The 15,748-nt window shown below is 41.5% G+C and overlaps 1 protein-coding gene across 1 annotated transcript; it reads right to left on the reverse strand.

Annotated features, from left to right (window-relative positions):
• Positions 1-129: 129 nt before the first annotated feature.
• Positions 130-14,449, reverse strand: wdfy1 (WD repeat and FYVE domain containing 1). Its single transcript, XM_029517149.1, has 12 exons — positions 14,276-14,449; positions 12,531-12,598; positions 12,337-12,410; positions 12,095-12,149; positions 9,404-9,554; positions 9,195-9,307; positions 6,160-6,286; positions 4,670-4,775; positions 4,210-4,311; positions 3,988-4,118; positions 3,748-3,856; positions 130-3,263 (listed from the first exon to the last, which is right to left on the reverse strand). The coding sequence occupies exons 1-12, from the start codon at positions 14,410-14,412 to the stop codon at positions 3,204-3,206; spliced, it is 1,233 nt and encodes a 410-aa protein (XP_029373009.1). The 5' UTR covers positions 14,413-14,449; the 3' UTR covers positions 130-3,203.
• Positions 14,450-15,748: the final 1,299 nt, after the last annotated feature.

A 15,748-nucleotide genomic window follows, 5' to 3' on the forward strand; every position in this document is an offset into this window, starting at 1 on the left:
GGGGGGGCTTTTTACTGACTGTGACTTTGGTGTGAGGTTGTCCTGTAAATGTACGCTTTAATAAAGATCATTACTAACTTTTCTGCATCATTGTTGACCTAGAAGAAAACAAAGAAGCAAAAAAATTGGTCAAATAAACACATCAGAATATCTTTATTTAGCATCGACTCTCTGTGTGTCTGAGGGCACCGAGAGGCTAACGTCAGTACTGTATTGTCAGCAAAAGTATTTAAAAATACAAGTATTTTTGAGATATACATTAACATCATGTTGGAACAGCAAATGTCTTTTTACAAGCACTTTGAAGAGGGAAGTAAAAAAACAAAACAAAACGTAAAATCAGGCAGAAATCAGTGTACAGTTTGATTTTATGGGCCACCGTGTTGTGGAAAATGACTAATTTTTAAGTGTTGATGGCCTCCCATCAACACAAAGGCCATCCTTTCTAGTGTTTAATGAACTGAAGACAAAAACAAAATGACTCCTATAAACGCTCCATCTGGTGAAAGACATAAACTATTTACAACAAGAGAAGAATCTATCACCCCTCTTTCCTGTGGCGGCCCTGCAATCTGAAGATCGATTTCATTAGCCGCTCCTGCGAACAGCGAATCCTTCCCATCCATCAAACCCTCAATATGCTGTCCATCTGCTACAGAGACACTTTTTCTAAATCGCTAGATATACTCTGTTGCGCGGAAATGATGAGAAGTAATGACTGGAAGAAAGCTTGGATGTCCGGCTGACTGAAAGAGGAAAGGAGAGCTCTCGACTCCTGATTGTACGGTAGCATCGTCAATAACCCTGTAGATCCCCGATGACGCTTTGTGGTGAGGTTTTACTCACACTTGGGGTCGGACTGAGACCAGATTGTTCCAGCGCTGTCGGCTGAAGAGCCAATGGAAGTCTTTCAATAATGCAAAGACTCTGAAGCCGCATCAATCAATAATTTTATATTTGCAATGGCTCAAATGGTGTATTGTGAAAGATGTGACAACTAGCTGCGACCCTTCATTGAGATGTTTATGTTTTAAAGCTGCTTGTTTTGGATTTCTGGTTTTCTACAACTCGGCTCTTTGGTCTATTTTATAGCAGTTAGATGGTGACGATAGCAGAGATTCATTATTGCAACTTTTTTTGTGTTGAGCTTCCATCCTTTAAAACTTTATTCTAAAGTGAAAAGACATGATTGATGATCAATCAGGTTTGAGTCTAATCCCAAGTATGACAAAGTGTGACATTGTGGTTGGGGATGTATTTTAAGTAAAACTGCAGTTCGTTGCATATTACTGCGTTCGCAAGTGCTTGATAAGGACCATTCATCATGTTCTAGTTTGTCACTACGGGGCAAATAAAGACTCATCAGATGGGCACAAAGAAGGGTAAACAACATTTACAGTGATAATAGATAAATACTTTACTACAAATATAAATATACACTACAAGATCAGAAAACTGGAATGTGACTACATTTTCAAATCAGGACTCTCAATGTTATGCTGCTCATTTTCCCCCACTTACAATAAGGCAAGCATTAGTCTAACATTAGAAGATATTAGCTGCTATTTACAGGGACGCTACATTGAATCCAGCTATTATCCCTCCCAAATGTGAACGCAGGAGAGAACCATTAGTTTAATTCAACAAGACCACCGAGTTGTGCAATCCAGTGCAGTGGTGTGAGTGAGCGCTATGGGACAGACTTGTGAGTGGGGGAGGGCTCGGAGCAGGAAGTGGAAAAGACAGGAAGATGTGAAAGGCTATCGAGACATCCAGAGCTTTGCAATGAGGGTGAACGACCAAGCAGTGAGTGAGTGAGCAGTGGCAACCACTGACAAACCACTAAAAAGGCTTTGTGAGTGTATCGGTCTCTCTTTAAGGCTTTTTTGAAAGGAGACGGGCTCTCATCCGACCTACGAGAGGAAATTGATCTTGCCAGCTTTTACTCCGGCATTTAACCCAGAGAGTACCTGTTTAGTGTCTTTCTGGTGGCAGGAAGCCCAGTTTTATACCCAAAAAAACCAACTAACACTCAGTAATACTTTTATGCATACATTTTAAAATTAAAGATGAAAAGTAATTCTAATGAGGTATCAAGAGTCTCAGGTTTATCAACATCTACCTACACAGGAGTGGTAATCACCATGGAGACGGTGATGCTGTGCTATTTTTTACAACTTGTCCCTAAATAAAGTTGGAAACCTAAATCCACTTTAATCAAAACTGATTTTAGCGTTACGCCTCCGGATGGCTTGTCATAACCATAGTATCTTCAGCGAATATTACTATGGCAACATATTCCAGTTTTACTGACCTGGGACTACGAGGTGGAGGCCTGGTAAGTGTTGTCATGAAAACATCTGATAACTACGTCAAATTGCTGTGGCAATCAATCAAGGCATCTCCAATCTATTGATCATCTTACTAACAGTGAGCGCTGACATGAGGGGGGCCCCGCCGAATGACAACTGATGCAAAACCACCTGAGAGTGATTTAAGGCCAGCTAGTGAAAGAGAGGAAACAAAAACAGAACACGAGGAGACAAAAAGAAAGAGAACAAGACTGATCCTTTTGATCAGAGAGAGAAAGTATCTACCGCACACACGAGGCCGAGCTATCTACAGATGATTACGTTTGTTTGTTGTTGTACATGTTACAGAGGCTGATTAATATGCAGTTAGTGGGCCACATCATTAAGGAGGAGAGTGAACTGCAGGTCGAGTCGATGAAACCAAATTTTACAGTGCAAGAGGGTAGTAAAAAAAAAAAAAAAGAACGAAGACCTTTGTCAAAAGAAGCATCAGAAATATTGAATGTAAACACTAATAACAATATTATTCCTCCCACAGGAGAAATCATTACATCAATACATGCGCACTTAAAGACACACACACACACACACACACACACACACACACACACACGCGTTGTTGTGCTTAGGGTTCAAAAATCAGTCACAGACACTTTCATGTAGACTGACAGTTAGTGAAATTAAAGAATCTTTTTCTGAGAAGCAAAAAGAATGTGGAGGAGTACACAATCAGCACACACACACACACACACACAGACACACATACATACATTCACCCAGAGCAGGCCTGGCTGCAGCAGAAGATCCCAGGCGTGATGGGGAGATGCACTGTACAAAGGGGACGGGGGTGGGGGGGGGGGGGGGGGGGGTCCGTGTAGTGGGCTGGACCAATCAGCGTGGAGAGAAGCCTGTTGCTAAGCTACAGCCAACCACCTGCGTCATATCCCAGATCTGTGGAGACGAACAGCCAATGACAGTGAGAGAGGGGGTTTGGTACAAACCTGCATTGTTACCATCAGGTGAAGTGAATTTACCTGCTTCTGTTACTGTGACTTTATCAGTCTCTTACAGTTCACACTCAGTTAGGCAGTAAAAATAGAAATATTGAGTTTAGACTCAGTGAAAATCTCACAATTTAAGTCCCTGCAGGGTTGAAAGTTAAAATCAAATATTCCTGATTGGACTTAATTTAACTTAATTACAATCTCAATGGGGACGAGTTTTATACGTTTGAAAAGAAATGTGGTTGATCAAGAATGAGCTTTGTTTAGAGACTTTTACTACACAATTATTCCCATCATTAATTCATCTACCAATTATTTTCTTCATGGATTATTTGGCAATAATGCTGAAATGTAGAAATTCTCAAAGCCTGAATGGGCATCAGTGTGAAAACAATGACGCATGCAGGGACAATCAAAGAACTGTTGTTGACCTTAACAATGCGGTCGCTTCCACAAGTGACCATCAGGCCTCTGGATGGGTCCATGTCCATGTGTGCGATGTTGTGTTTCCCCTCGTGGAACGTGGCCAATGGCGTTCGACTGTATGCGCACACACACACACACACACACACACACAATGACATTGTGTAATCAGAGTGGTCCCCTGAAAACACGTCCACAATGCAACAATCTAGGAGCCGTGGAATTATCTGGAGAAGTCTTTTACTCACTCTTCTTCTTTGATGGTGTCAAAACAGGCGTCACACACCCGCACAGGGAACTCGAAGCCCATGATCGGGAACGTGGAGCGTTTAGAGCTACATTTGCCACACACAGCTTTGCCGCACTTCCTGCAGTGGTGCTGTTAACACGCAGGAAACACAACCATACATCATACTGACTTGTGACCAAGTGAATAACTGCTGCTACGGACACCGACTAGACCGTTGTACCTGTCTGAGCCCCAGAGTCTTGGTGTCCCACATCTGCTTGATGTTCCAGAAGAAAGGCTGCTCACACTTCTGGCATGAGTCGCTGTCTAACCACTGAGGCGCCTGCAGAGACACCGGAGAGTTAAAGTTGATGTTTGGTATGCTAATCATCTACTGTCTCATCTGTATCGGTCAAAACGGCTGCAAAAAACATCTTTATCAATGTGAGCTGCATTTAAAGTAGAAGTTTGACTAAAACAGAAGAGAAACTCTTAATACCAGAAACCAAAATATCTCATGGTTAAAAAAAAAAAAAAGAAGAAAAAAGTGTGCTACTATTATGCTGATGAAGCTGTTGGTGCTGTATGATTTACTGTCTATTGGCAATGAAAAGAGTTTTTATTTTTGTAAAACTAATCAGTTAAACTTGAAGTATTACTTCCTGTCTCTGTATTTGTGCGGCAGAATCAGTGATATTAACCTCTTCTCTCTGTGTGTCCATGTTCCACACCGCCATGCCTCCGTCGGCTGAGCACGACACCAGCTGCCTCGTCAACTGGAGGTAACGCAGAGCCTGAACACGTTCACTGAGGGAGTCAAAGAACAAAGAGCGGAGAGCTGAAATGAGTTTGATCACATGCTTCTGATTTAAACCTCTATTAATCGTGCACGATTGGCGCGTAAACAATACGGGCCTAGTGAGGACGATCCTGGTTGGAAGAAAGAGCAGAATGTCAGAAATAACCAACTGTAATGTGGAAAGGGTTGTTTGTGGTTTCACTTGACTGCGCTTCAGTTCATTGTTTTGGTTTTTTTATGGCTTACACCCCAACTTCAACGAGAGTTAGTGAAAAACCTCTAAAAGTCCACCACTGCTCCCAGCCAGCGCTTCGAATGAACGCCGACTCTGAATGAATTCCAATTTTGTATCTGCTTGAGGGGAAGACAAACATGTGCTAACACGCATCAGTCTTAATATCTTTAAAAGCTCTGAATCTGTCAGCCTGTGTTGATGTTGTGCTGCTCCTTGGTGGCCACAGATGGAATAATGCTGCTCTCATCCATAAATTAACACTTTAATTCAAATAAATTGCTTTGATTTTAAAACTGACAGAAGAGGCAAAGGAATCACAGCTCTGTTTTCAAATCACCGTTCCCACCGCTGATGTTAAACCTCATATGATCAGGTCGGTTAAATACATTTTAAATACATTTTTTGTTAGACAAAAACATAAGAGGGACATCTCAGCGGCTTGAAAAACACACCAGGTCGAAACAAGATTTACTGCCTGTCAGATAATAAAAGCACGAAATCTTTCATTTTTATTGGTGTCTGACAGACAACCTCTGCAAATATGATACAGAACTGTGCCTCCGTTGTCCCGTGATTTACTGGTACAGCATCAACCGTGGCTGTGCCTGCACTGTTGCTTACACTATTGCCAACATCTGCACTGGTTTATTCTGTTCACGTTATCATTTGCATAATTGCATTCCATTTTTTTATTTGTTGCAAGGGACCTTGTGTCAAATGTGCTGCAACTGGAATTTGAGTTTCCCTCTGGGATCAATAAAGTATCTATCTATCAATCTAAATCCTGGAGAGTTGCTCTGCAGCACATCAGTGTTCACTGGCATTGATGATGACTTCTCTGATGTGGGGGAAGGGCGACTAAGGAGTGGTGAAAGATGCATGTAGAGGGAGAAGGGGAGAAAAAAAACAGTCAGCGTCTGGAGACAGCTGATGCTGACACCACTGAGACCTGCCTTTGACAAGAGAGAGGAGATGAGTGTCACAGGGAGGCAGGATGGACACTGTTGTGAAAGGAAATGAAGAGCCTGGAACGTTTGCATGTTTTCTAAGAAATCTGTGGCAGAACTGTAAGCCATTCCCTCACAATTTAAAAAAGTGACGCCGACCGTGGCAGCTAATTCTGCCTCCGTACATGCGGGGAACACTGATGGACTTACTGGTGTCCCTGCAGCAACAACGTCCGTCCTTTGCGGCCCCCGATGTCCCACATGATGACGCTGTGGTCAGACGCCCCTGAGAAAAGCAGCCTTTGGACGGGGTCCCACCACAGAGCTCCTATGCTTCCTGGAGGGGTTAAAAGACAAAATACAAACCTGTTACACTTTGTGCTGCAGGAGCTTGTGCGTTCTGTGTTGTTGTATTATGTGTTATTGGCTCCATCTGCTGCAAACTGGAAGAACTACAACCAAAAACCTTCAACCTGGCACTCGCTCCAGTTGCCCCTCCACAAGCCCCCTCCCTTTCTGAATTCATAAGCTGTCTTATACTGCACTTTAATCGAACTCGTTGTGTCGTTGGACTGTGATTAAAAAAGATCGACATTAAAAAAACAAACCTGTTATCTGTACTTTACTTGAGCTGCCTCACCTTTACACTGCAATGAGCTTTACTTCCAACGTGACAGACACGCAGCTTGTTTTAGTACAGATTAGATGATGAAAGGTTTACCAACACAAAACAGGCTCAGCAATGGGGAACTATACTGAAACGTATGTTGATATTGTGTTAAGACAGCTGGTTAATATCCACACAGCTCCATTATAGGGGATCCGACTCCGGGTCTTCTGTCCTGAGTCTCTTGTTCACTTGTCCCATGGTGGCTGCGCAGTGTGACCGGCCTGAGCAGGTGGCCTTGTGGGTAATGTGTGGCGTAGTTACTTTATTAAAGGTGCTGGCCCTCCCATAGGCCAAAACACCATGACCTTAAAACCTGTATTTAGCCTGGAACGTGGTCTGTAAACTATAGTTAATTACATTTTATTTGAATTTGAATTTATTCTAAAACACACAACTTTGTGCTCATTTAAAAATGAAAACTATAGTTACTCTGTGAATATGACAGAAAATAATATAACTGGAGCTTGAGCCTATCTTGTAAAGCTAGCTCAAAGCTAACTAATAACTTAAAAACATGTTCAGTTGCTAAATGGATATTTGTTGCTCCTGACTTGTTAACTATGGCTGTCTGTCCGAATACATTTGTACTTTACTCACACATTTATTTTGTGCAACTTTAAATCAATTTCTCACTATATTACGGCTCCGTCAGACCAATAGTTGGAATACAAATTGTGCAGCAGCCTAATAAAACGGGGGTGTAAATAAACCCCCCTGTGTAAAAAAACTGACAAGTGGCTGAACAATTAATGATAATGACCATGTAAAAAGGTAATCAATCTGCTTCACACGGACTTCTGGGAACAACTGGTCAACAAAAGAAGATTTTGTCTTCCTCTTAGCATTTGGCCTGAATTCAGCAGTGAACTCAGTTATAGTCAGCTGATCAACTACACAACGCACACCATCTTCCCGCAACACATGACAAACACAGCCATTCTATAACTGTGGCCAAAAACCACACACTGCTGTTGTTAGACGGAGTTCACGAGTCCTTTAAACCATTGTTACGACTTTATGACGAATCCTTTGACTGCATTTCTGATGGTTGGAATCACATATTTTCCCAAAAAGAAAAACTTGTTCAGAACTGAGTAATTTCTTCCACGTTTCCTGTGAAATATGCCCATTCAAAGGAAAGGAAAGTGTGGAACATGCCAGCTCTGGAGCTCAGATCAGTCATATGATGAATAATGGCCTGTGGCAGGTGGTGGAGGGCTGATTAGACTGGAGCTGCATGAACCACAGGGGGAAACAGATCAGTGGGAGCTCCATTCACGACCACATTACTGACAATATTATGAGGCAATGTGGAGAAACAGCAGTTACAACTTCATATTCCTCTGCAGCAGCTACATCCCCACCAGCTGACAGGAATAAATAAGAAACAATGAAACTGTCCAAATCAAATGGAGTCAGAAAGTTAATAAAGTTAATATACAAGCAATACAGCAGTGGCTAAAAAAAAAAAAAAAAAAAAAAAAAAAAAGATCATCATCATTCAGTTTAGATGACGCTGCCCTGTTTTCAAGCTCATGATATAAGCCAACAGAAGAACACAGGCAAGCATTTGTTCCTCACAGCAAAACAAGCGTCCTGGCAACTCATCTTTTATAGTGGGATTCATTTTCTTCATCCGGCTACATGAACACTGGACCCCTGAAAACAAAATCCCATCTGAATAATTTATCAGTCCTTTGATGATGCAGGATGAGAGGGAGCTTTCCACAATACTCCCGCCTAAAGGGCTCCAATGGAAAGCAAACAGCATGATGAGCACAAAAACAGCCACAGCTCCCAGATCTCAACCCAAACAATCAGCGAGTGAGGCAGCATTTTCCATCCTCATCATCATCATCGTCATCCAAAAGGGGATTGGAATGAAATTACTTGTGCTGCCACATCCTGCCGACGCACTCTGCTCACTTACGGAATACATTTCCGGCTTTCACAGAAGCTCATGGTCCATTTGACATCACTTATTTCATTGCTTAACGGAAATAGTTGTGGTTTGCACATTTCTTTGCCAAATAACTGTCCAAAGGCCACTTTGTAGCTTTTGTGATATTCTGCCAAATTACTTTAATTTTCAAAATAAACTATTCAGGCGATGTTCTCCTTTATGAAAAAAAAACAAACAGTGGCAGGTGGGGTGGGCTGTGGTGCTGGGCGGCCATCAGGGATGCCCCAGAGGAGCTTTATAGGGAGTCAGTGCAGTCAAGGTCCCGAACTGCTGTTTTGGAGCCTTGTGTTTGTAATTTGGTCACAGCCATCTTTGAAACCAGAAGAAAGCTTTTTGGGGGAGAACTCTAAGTCATACCCAGCTTTATGACTTTAATTAAAAATGAACAATCGTTACACTCTGACTCCCTTCAATAACCAGTGGAGTCGCCACCTGATGGTCCTTAGAGAGAACGCAGGTTTAAGCCTTTTCAGCACTGGCTTCACTTTTCAGACTTACAGTTTGGATCCATCTTTATATACCATCTGTTATTAAAAGGCTGTTTCTGAGTGTATTCAAGCTCTCAATGTTCAGTGCTGATGATCGTTTATGAATAGATGGGTGTGTCTTTACCTTCATGACCCTTCAGCGTGGTGATCGTGGAATATGTCTGCTTTTCCAGCTTCAGCAGCGTGATCTGTCCCGAGTAGTCACCGACGAAAGCGTGCTGCGTCTCGTGATCGTATCTGAGTTGAGAGTCAGGGGGCTTCAAGAGTCTCGATATGTCAAAACCACTTCACAGAGAGAAGCTTCTAGGGTTTAGTACAGACAGTGTAGGATACTGTAGGCAGGAGGCCCAAGCTGTGAAGTAGTGTCTCCCCAGCATGCTCCCACTCTGGGTGCACATCCAGCTCACACTCTTGTCATGGCCGGTACTCACAACCCACTCACTCTCCAGGGAGAACACCATATCTGACACACGGTTCTGGTGGGCTGCAAAAACAGACACACACATATAACAGATTTTACAGGCATGAATTGTGTTGGATAAACATCAAACAAGCTCACATCTTCTCCATCTGGCTTTACATGCGAGTCGTCTTGGATGAGCACCAACCTAAGTCTAATTTGCTCTTTCCATGTGCTGAGCCCCTGCTTAGTGTTGCTGTAATCCAGACTGAGACAGACCAACTACTGCAAACCATTTGTATTCCAATGAGTCTTAATGGTTCGTCCATGAAGTGCACATTCTTATTATCCAATTCCTGAAATCAACGATCAGAGTTCCAACACAGCATGAAGCGCCATGTTTTTCAGAACAAGAAGCCAAAAGCTGCACTGATGTGGCACAGGAGTCAATACCAAAACCCTACAAACAGCCAATACCCAGCTCAGGTTTGATGTGTTTTTTATGTATTAATTACATTTTTAGCCGCATTAATTGCTTTTCTGGTCACTAGGGGCCAGAAAATAAATGAACAGCCACCGGCTGCAGGAAACGTAAAAACAAACAGTGAAGTGAAAGTTTCTGAAACACTCCACAGAGCTGAAAGGAACTGATGAGGAGTCTGTATGTGTTTCACATTACTGTTCAACTTTGGTAGAAAACTATTGATTATAGCAGCTTACAAAGCCACTGCAGCTCTATTCAAACCCGAAGAGCCTGAGCTGAGCTGAGGTACTGCGGGCAAAAATGTGTAACAGCTGATGAAGAGGACTGTTAAAAAAAAAAAAAAGCAACAGTTCAACTTTAAAAACCACAGTATGCTGCCGTTAAATATTTAGCTCAACCTAAACATCCTGTAGCTCAAATAATTACTGGGGAGGTGGCATTTTATTATTATAATTTTTTACTCATATTTCTTCAAATTTAAAGCTGTTTAAATGAAGACAAAATGATCACCACTACATGCAAACTGGACAGGGTTTATGAGTATTACACTGCACAGACTGTCCTTTTTGACTGCAAGCTGAACCAACAGAGCTGTAAATAAAACTGAGCTCATGTCCAGTTTCACACTACATGCCCTATGTAATCATATTTCCCCTTGTGCTTTGTCAGATTCTTTGCATTTTTGTCCCCTTGCCCTTCCTGTCTGAGGGATGCATGTTCTCCTCAGGCTTACGTCAGTTTCCTCCCACAATCCAAAGACATGCACGTTAGATATTCTAGATTGGTGATTGCTTGAATGTTGTTGTTGTTGTTGGTGAGCTGACCAGAATGTACCCTGATCTTGCTGCCACCACCTCCCATGCCCCTAACAGATGGATAGATGTGTTTTTCTGTTCTAACCAAACCGTGGACATGGCTTTGGCCTGTGAGGCTGAAAATTAGCTCGAATGGACATTTAAATATCTAGTGAAAGTCTGAGGTCTCACTTGTGCAGTGTGTGCCATAGACACCGCCATGGACATAAAGCAACACAGTAATTCATCTGAACTACAAGGAGAAAAGAATTTCCATCATTCTGTCATAATAATTTATATCCTGACTGAAAACATGTAAGCAGTTTTTGGTCACTGGCCACTTTCGATGTCAGCAGCTGTGAGGAGAGTAACTGCCAAGAGGCAAATGGCAGTGCGAAGCCCCCGTCTGGCTTTTGAAGTGCACACAAACATCTTAAAGCCTGTTTGATCAGATTGTGAGTCATGTTTTTACTGTTTGGGCTCTGCTGCTTGATTCTGCTAAGTGGTGGAAACCAGATGGAGCATTCCAGTGGTGACATGTGGTGTTTGGGCCTCTATAGCAACAGCCTGGCCAATACCACCCCCCCCCCCCCCCAATCCCCGACCCCCATTCAATCAAGTTGAGAGGAGATGAAACCACGGGGTAATGAACAGGGTATAAAACTTTAGCTTCTTCTACTTTCAAGATCAATCAAGAATTGGCAGCAATGTGGTCAAAATATTAGAGTCTATTTCAATATGGCAACACATGTGAGTGTGAATAACAAAGCAGCTATATGTTACTGATTAAATCACACAAATTCAGGGTATATAGTCAGAGCCTGACATGTTAATGACAGTTTGTGGATCCCTGTGAGCGCGTCAGTGGCCTCTCCCGACTTTACTTCTCCTACACTACTTGTTTTCAGCCTCATAAAATGCCACAAGTTGCTTCTTATCACAACTGAACAGAAGATTTTGCTGTTAACCACACTAGTGAGAATAAAGGGAGATCACCTCCAGATGTCCTGGTCTTGGCCTCCTTATCCAAACACAACTGATTGCATCAAAAATTCACACAATAAGCTCAGGCGGGGAAACACTGGAGGTAAACTGTTTATAAAAAAAGAGACAGCCACAGGCCACAGCAGCCTCCAGGGCCAGAGCAGAGGTTAAAGTAAGTCTCACTTCCCGTCAGTTTACTCTATACTGTGAAGTTTCAGTGTCAATACTGAAGTCTAGTGTGCTGGTGTGTGCAAGTGCATCATGCAAAGGAATGAGCATCACACAATCCACATTTTAAAGATGTGTGTTATAGTGAAATAAAGAATGAGGACTTTACAGGAGCATGTAAATCATCATCTCACCAGGATATGTCTTGACGTGGTTCATTTTGTTGAAATCTTCAGAGATGAGAAACTCCTGAAAGGCAAAAAGAGAGTTTAAACTCTATTAACAATCCAGCCCCCACAGGCATGTTGGAGGAGTCTAAATATTGAAATTGTTGCCTGTTTTTAATCAGATATTCAATTGTGTGTGTTCAACTATAAGAGAAAGGCCTGAAGCTACGCTGTGATGTTTGTCATATGTTTGAGTTGGCTTCCCTCACCACAACAGCTCCGTTGTCCTGGCCTATGAAGATCCGTCTGCTGTCATGGTGGTATGACATGCAGGAGCATGGAGCTAAGGAAGAAGAGAAGAAGAAGAGCAGAGAGGTTCAAAAAGCAGTTTGTATTGTAGAAGAGGACGTAGAAAAGGTATTCATAATTCCTCTCGCCACAGAAACAGTGCAGTCTTACTTACAGGAAACTGTGTGGTAGATGCTTGGCCAGTACTGACCGCTGTCTCTCTTAAGCCATACTCGGATGGTTCTGAAGGAAAATGTCAAATCATCAGATTCAAAGCGCTCTGCTATGTCTGGTGTTATCTTCAAGGTTCCCTCAAAGATCATTCTTTTAGACACACAGACCATGAACGCATTTGTAATCTCTAACTTACTGTACGTAGGGGCCAATTTTAAACTGAGACAAATACTTGATGAGTGCTGGCACTTTTCAATGGAAGAACGTCCTCATCTAGGACTAAGACTTAATCCTCGTCTGGGAAACCGGCCCTAATTCTCTGTACACACAAAGCTTAATTCTGCTCACAAAACAGCACTGAGGGAGAAGCTAGGATTACAAATTTACTAGTCCTAATAAAAACAGTTGTGAAATTACTCTTGGCAGGTCACATTTTCAGTGTTATGTAAATGACATCACAAGCTGTGCACACAAGCTTTGTACATGTACTGTTAACACGTATTACAGTGGTGATGAGTCAGAACTGAAGCAGAGCTGAAACTTAACATCTGATCTTTCACAACCTCCAGTGCGTCCTTAAATATACCATAAACAACTTAAATTCAGATTATTATTCTTTCAATAAAACTTATCCTCCTATTCTGTCCTTTAATAGATTTCAACACAATATAGTACACTGTCACATTATTTTCTAAATGTGGTTTGCAATTTGAAGAAGAAAAAAAAAAAAAAGGTTTACAGTTCAACATTGCAAATTGAGCTGCCTTCAACATTTCAGAGGATTCCAGTTTCTGGTTTTACTTCCTTTCCAGTAAAGTAATCAAAATTTTACAGCACAAACAACTGAAACTTGTTTCATGAGGGAACCTGAATGTTTAAGACTTCTACGCAGGTCACCCCTCAACTTCCCTCTGGTATGTAAAGTAGTTTAGTTATGTGATGGAAACTAGATTATGTTCCTTGCAGCTTTTAAGTTCCTTAATCCTTTAATGGGGATGTGTCTTCTTGAAAATTGAAACCAAACATGAGAAATAAAGAAATAAAAGATGACCCCGTTTCCTCCTTCACGGTCAGGTCACGTCTTTATTGTCCTGCTGCCTTCAAGTTTATTCAGAAAAACAAGTTAACCACAGCAATGCGAACAACTCATGAAACAACCAGGTGGCTGACTGTTGCCCTCAGATGTGTTAACCACTTAAAAAAACCACAACACGGAAATCTTGGTGTGTTTTAAACCAAATATAAAGTCCGACTCAAACGGCTTCGCTGAAATCAGCCTGAGAGAAAAACGAATAAGTGCAAATTACGACGAGCGCTTGAAGGCAGCAAGTCGTTAGTGTGACAAAAAGTAATGTTTACTTTTAGCATTAGCTTGGCGGCTAACCAGCTGCTGGGTTCACAGTCCAAGACAGTCAACGTTAAAATAAAAACAAGAAAGACAAAATTGACTGACAGAGAGAGAAACAAAAAATGAATGCCAGCGTCCGTTTATTGTTGTGGTTGTTATCGGGTATTTAATGGAAGGGAGTGATTGTGGATGAGTTTGTGTCTCCATCCGATGTCAGCTCTCATGATGAGAGGGAAATTATCATTTTACTCTCATTACTATTATTATTATTATTATTATTATTGTTATTATTAAAAAAAATTATTTCGAGGAATTTCACAATCACACCAATGAGTAAAGAGCGTCATGCCCAGCAAATAGACGGAGCCCGCTAGCTCCAGAGGCTACCGTTAGCTCACCGGTCCTCGCTGACCGTGATCACGCCGTCCTCTTTGGGTATCAAAACGGCGGCGTTGACGGCGTCCGAGTGTCCCTCGATCTTGTTCAGCAGGACCGGCCTGGCGGTCTGGGGCCTGGAGTGGATCTCGGCGGCCATGGTTCTGGTGTTGGACGATGCCTCAGCTGGTTTTCCTCCTCGGTCTCCGGCTGGAGGCGGATCAGCTGACACCCGGAGCCGCTGTCAGGATTACCGTAAGCGCCGCTGCGAGGCGCACCCACAAAATGAAAGCGACAAAAAGCGCAACGTCAATCAGACAGCTGGATTTTATTATTCCACTTATTTCCCACATTGTGCTTAAATAGTTTCATTTTTCAAAAATATCTACCCATTCTGTAACTATGTACGCACATATTCTTATATTTCTTTTCCCATTTTATTAGAAATGGAAGCAGAAATTGTTTTTCTTTTTGCTTTCTCTTGGAGAGATTTTTATTGGGTATCTTCAATACATCCACAAAGAGTTTGGTTTAGACCTGCTCCATATGTAAAGTGCTTTGATGTAAATCCGTTATGAATAAATCGGATTCCATTTTTTCTGGAGTATCTGTAACAAACAGAATTTCTCTGATTTTATCTGGACGATAAGTATAGTTTTGATTGATTGATAAAACAAATACTTCCAACAAGTCAAAGCAGTCTGAGGTTGTTTATTTGGTAATTTATTGTGATTTTTTTCCTCTTGTATTGACTGTTTCTCCCCCCTTGTATCCTGATTGGTGAAACCTTGAGTGCTTTTATCATATTTTTTTGTATAAAAGTGATCTGAGCATAAAAACAAGCCATAATATTTAAACCTTGAAGTCAATGTTCCACTTCTTGAATGAGATTTCAAAGAACCTGAGAGACAATGTTGGATCACAATTCAAGAATTAGCCTAAAAATGGCATCTGCAAGAGAAATGGCTTTTTCTTTAACTGTGAATTATTCATTTTAAAGTGTGGCCTATGATTTATGGTACACCTTGCCAATCAAAAGTCTCAGAACTGTTATTTATCACAGTATGATATAATTCTGATATAAGTCATAAGTCTGAAATCCGGAGTCTTCAATTACAAAATTCAAACTGGATATGATGATTCTTGAATTTGACATTTTAAAACTGTGACTTTTATTTCAAAATTTACTTTCTGCCTCCTTGACATTTCCAAATTCTCAACTACGACCTCAGCTAGTCTAACTCTACTATAGATTTTGATTGTAGATCTCCACTTGTTTCTTTGGTTTCGTCCTTTAATCCAACACCAGGCTGTATTAGTTTGTCTACATGTGACTCAGCCTTGAACAAGCATGCACAAAATACAAGTTTGTTTTAATAGTTAGTTAATTAAGATGCATAAAACCAGGATTATAAATTTCTATTCTAAATATGACAAATGTTAGAATTCAAAATGAAAACAAACCCAGTATTAAAGAATGTAAACATTAAAACATT

Source organism: Echeneis naucrates, chromosome 13 (genome assembly GCF_900963305.1).
Source record: "Echeneis naucrates chromosome 13, fEcheNa1.1, whole genome shotgun sequence".
NCBI classification, from domain to species: Eukaryota; Metazoa; Chordata; class Actinopteri; order Carangiformes; family Echeneidae; genus Echeneis; species Echeneis naucrates.

What these genes read in the sequence shown, in the direction of transcription:
- wdfy1 (XM_029517149.1), bottom strand. Translation starts at nt 14,412, where the DNA reads ATGGCCGCCGAGATCCACTCCAGGCCCCAGACCGCCAGGCCGGTCCTG. An exon ending in TGGACACACAGAGAGAAGAG is followed by an intron (nt 4,312 to 4,669) that starts GTTAATATCACT and finishes GTGTCTCTGCAG; the next exon opens with GCGCCTCAGTGGTTAGACAG. An exon ending in GAAGCGACCGCATTGTTAAG is followed by an intron (nt 3,264 to 3,747) that starts GTCAACAACAGT and finishes TCGTCTCCACAG; the next exon opens with ATCTGGGATATGACGCAGGT.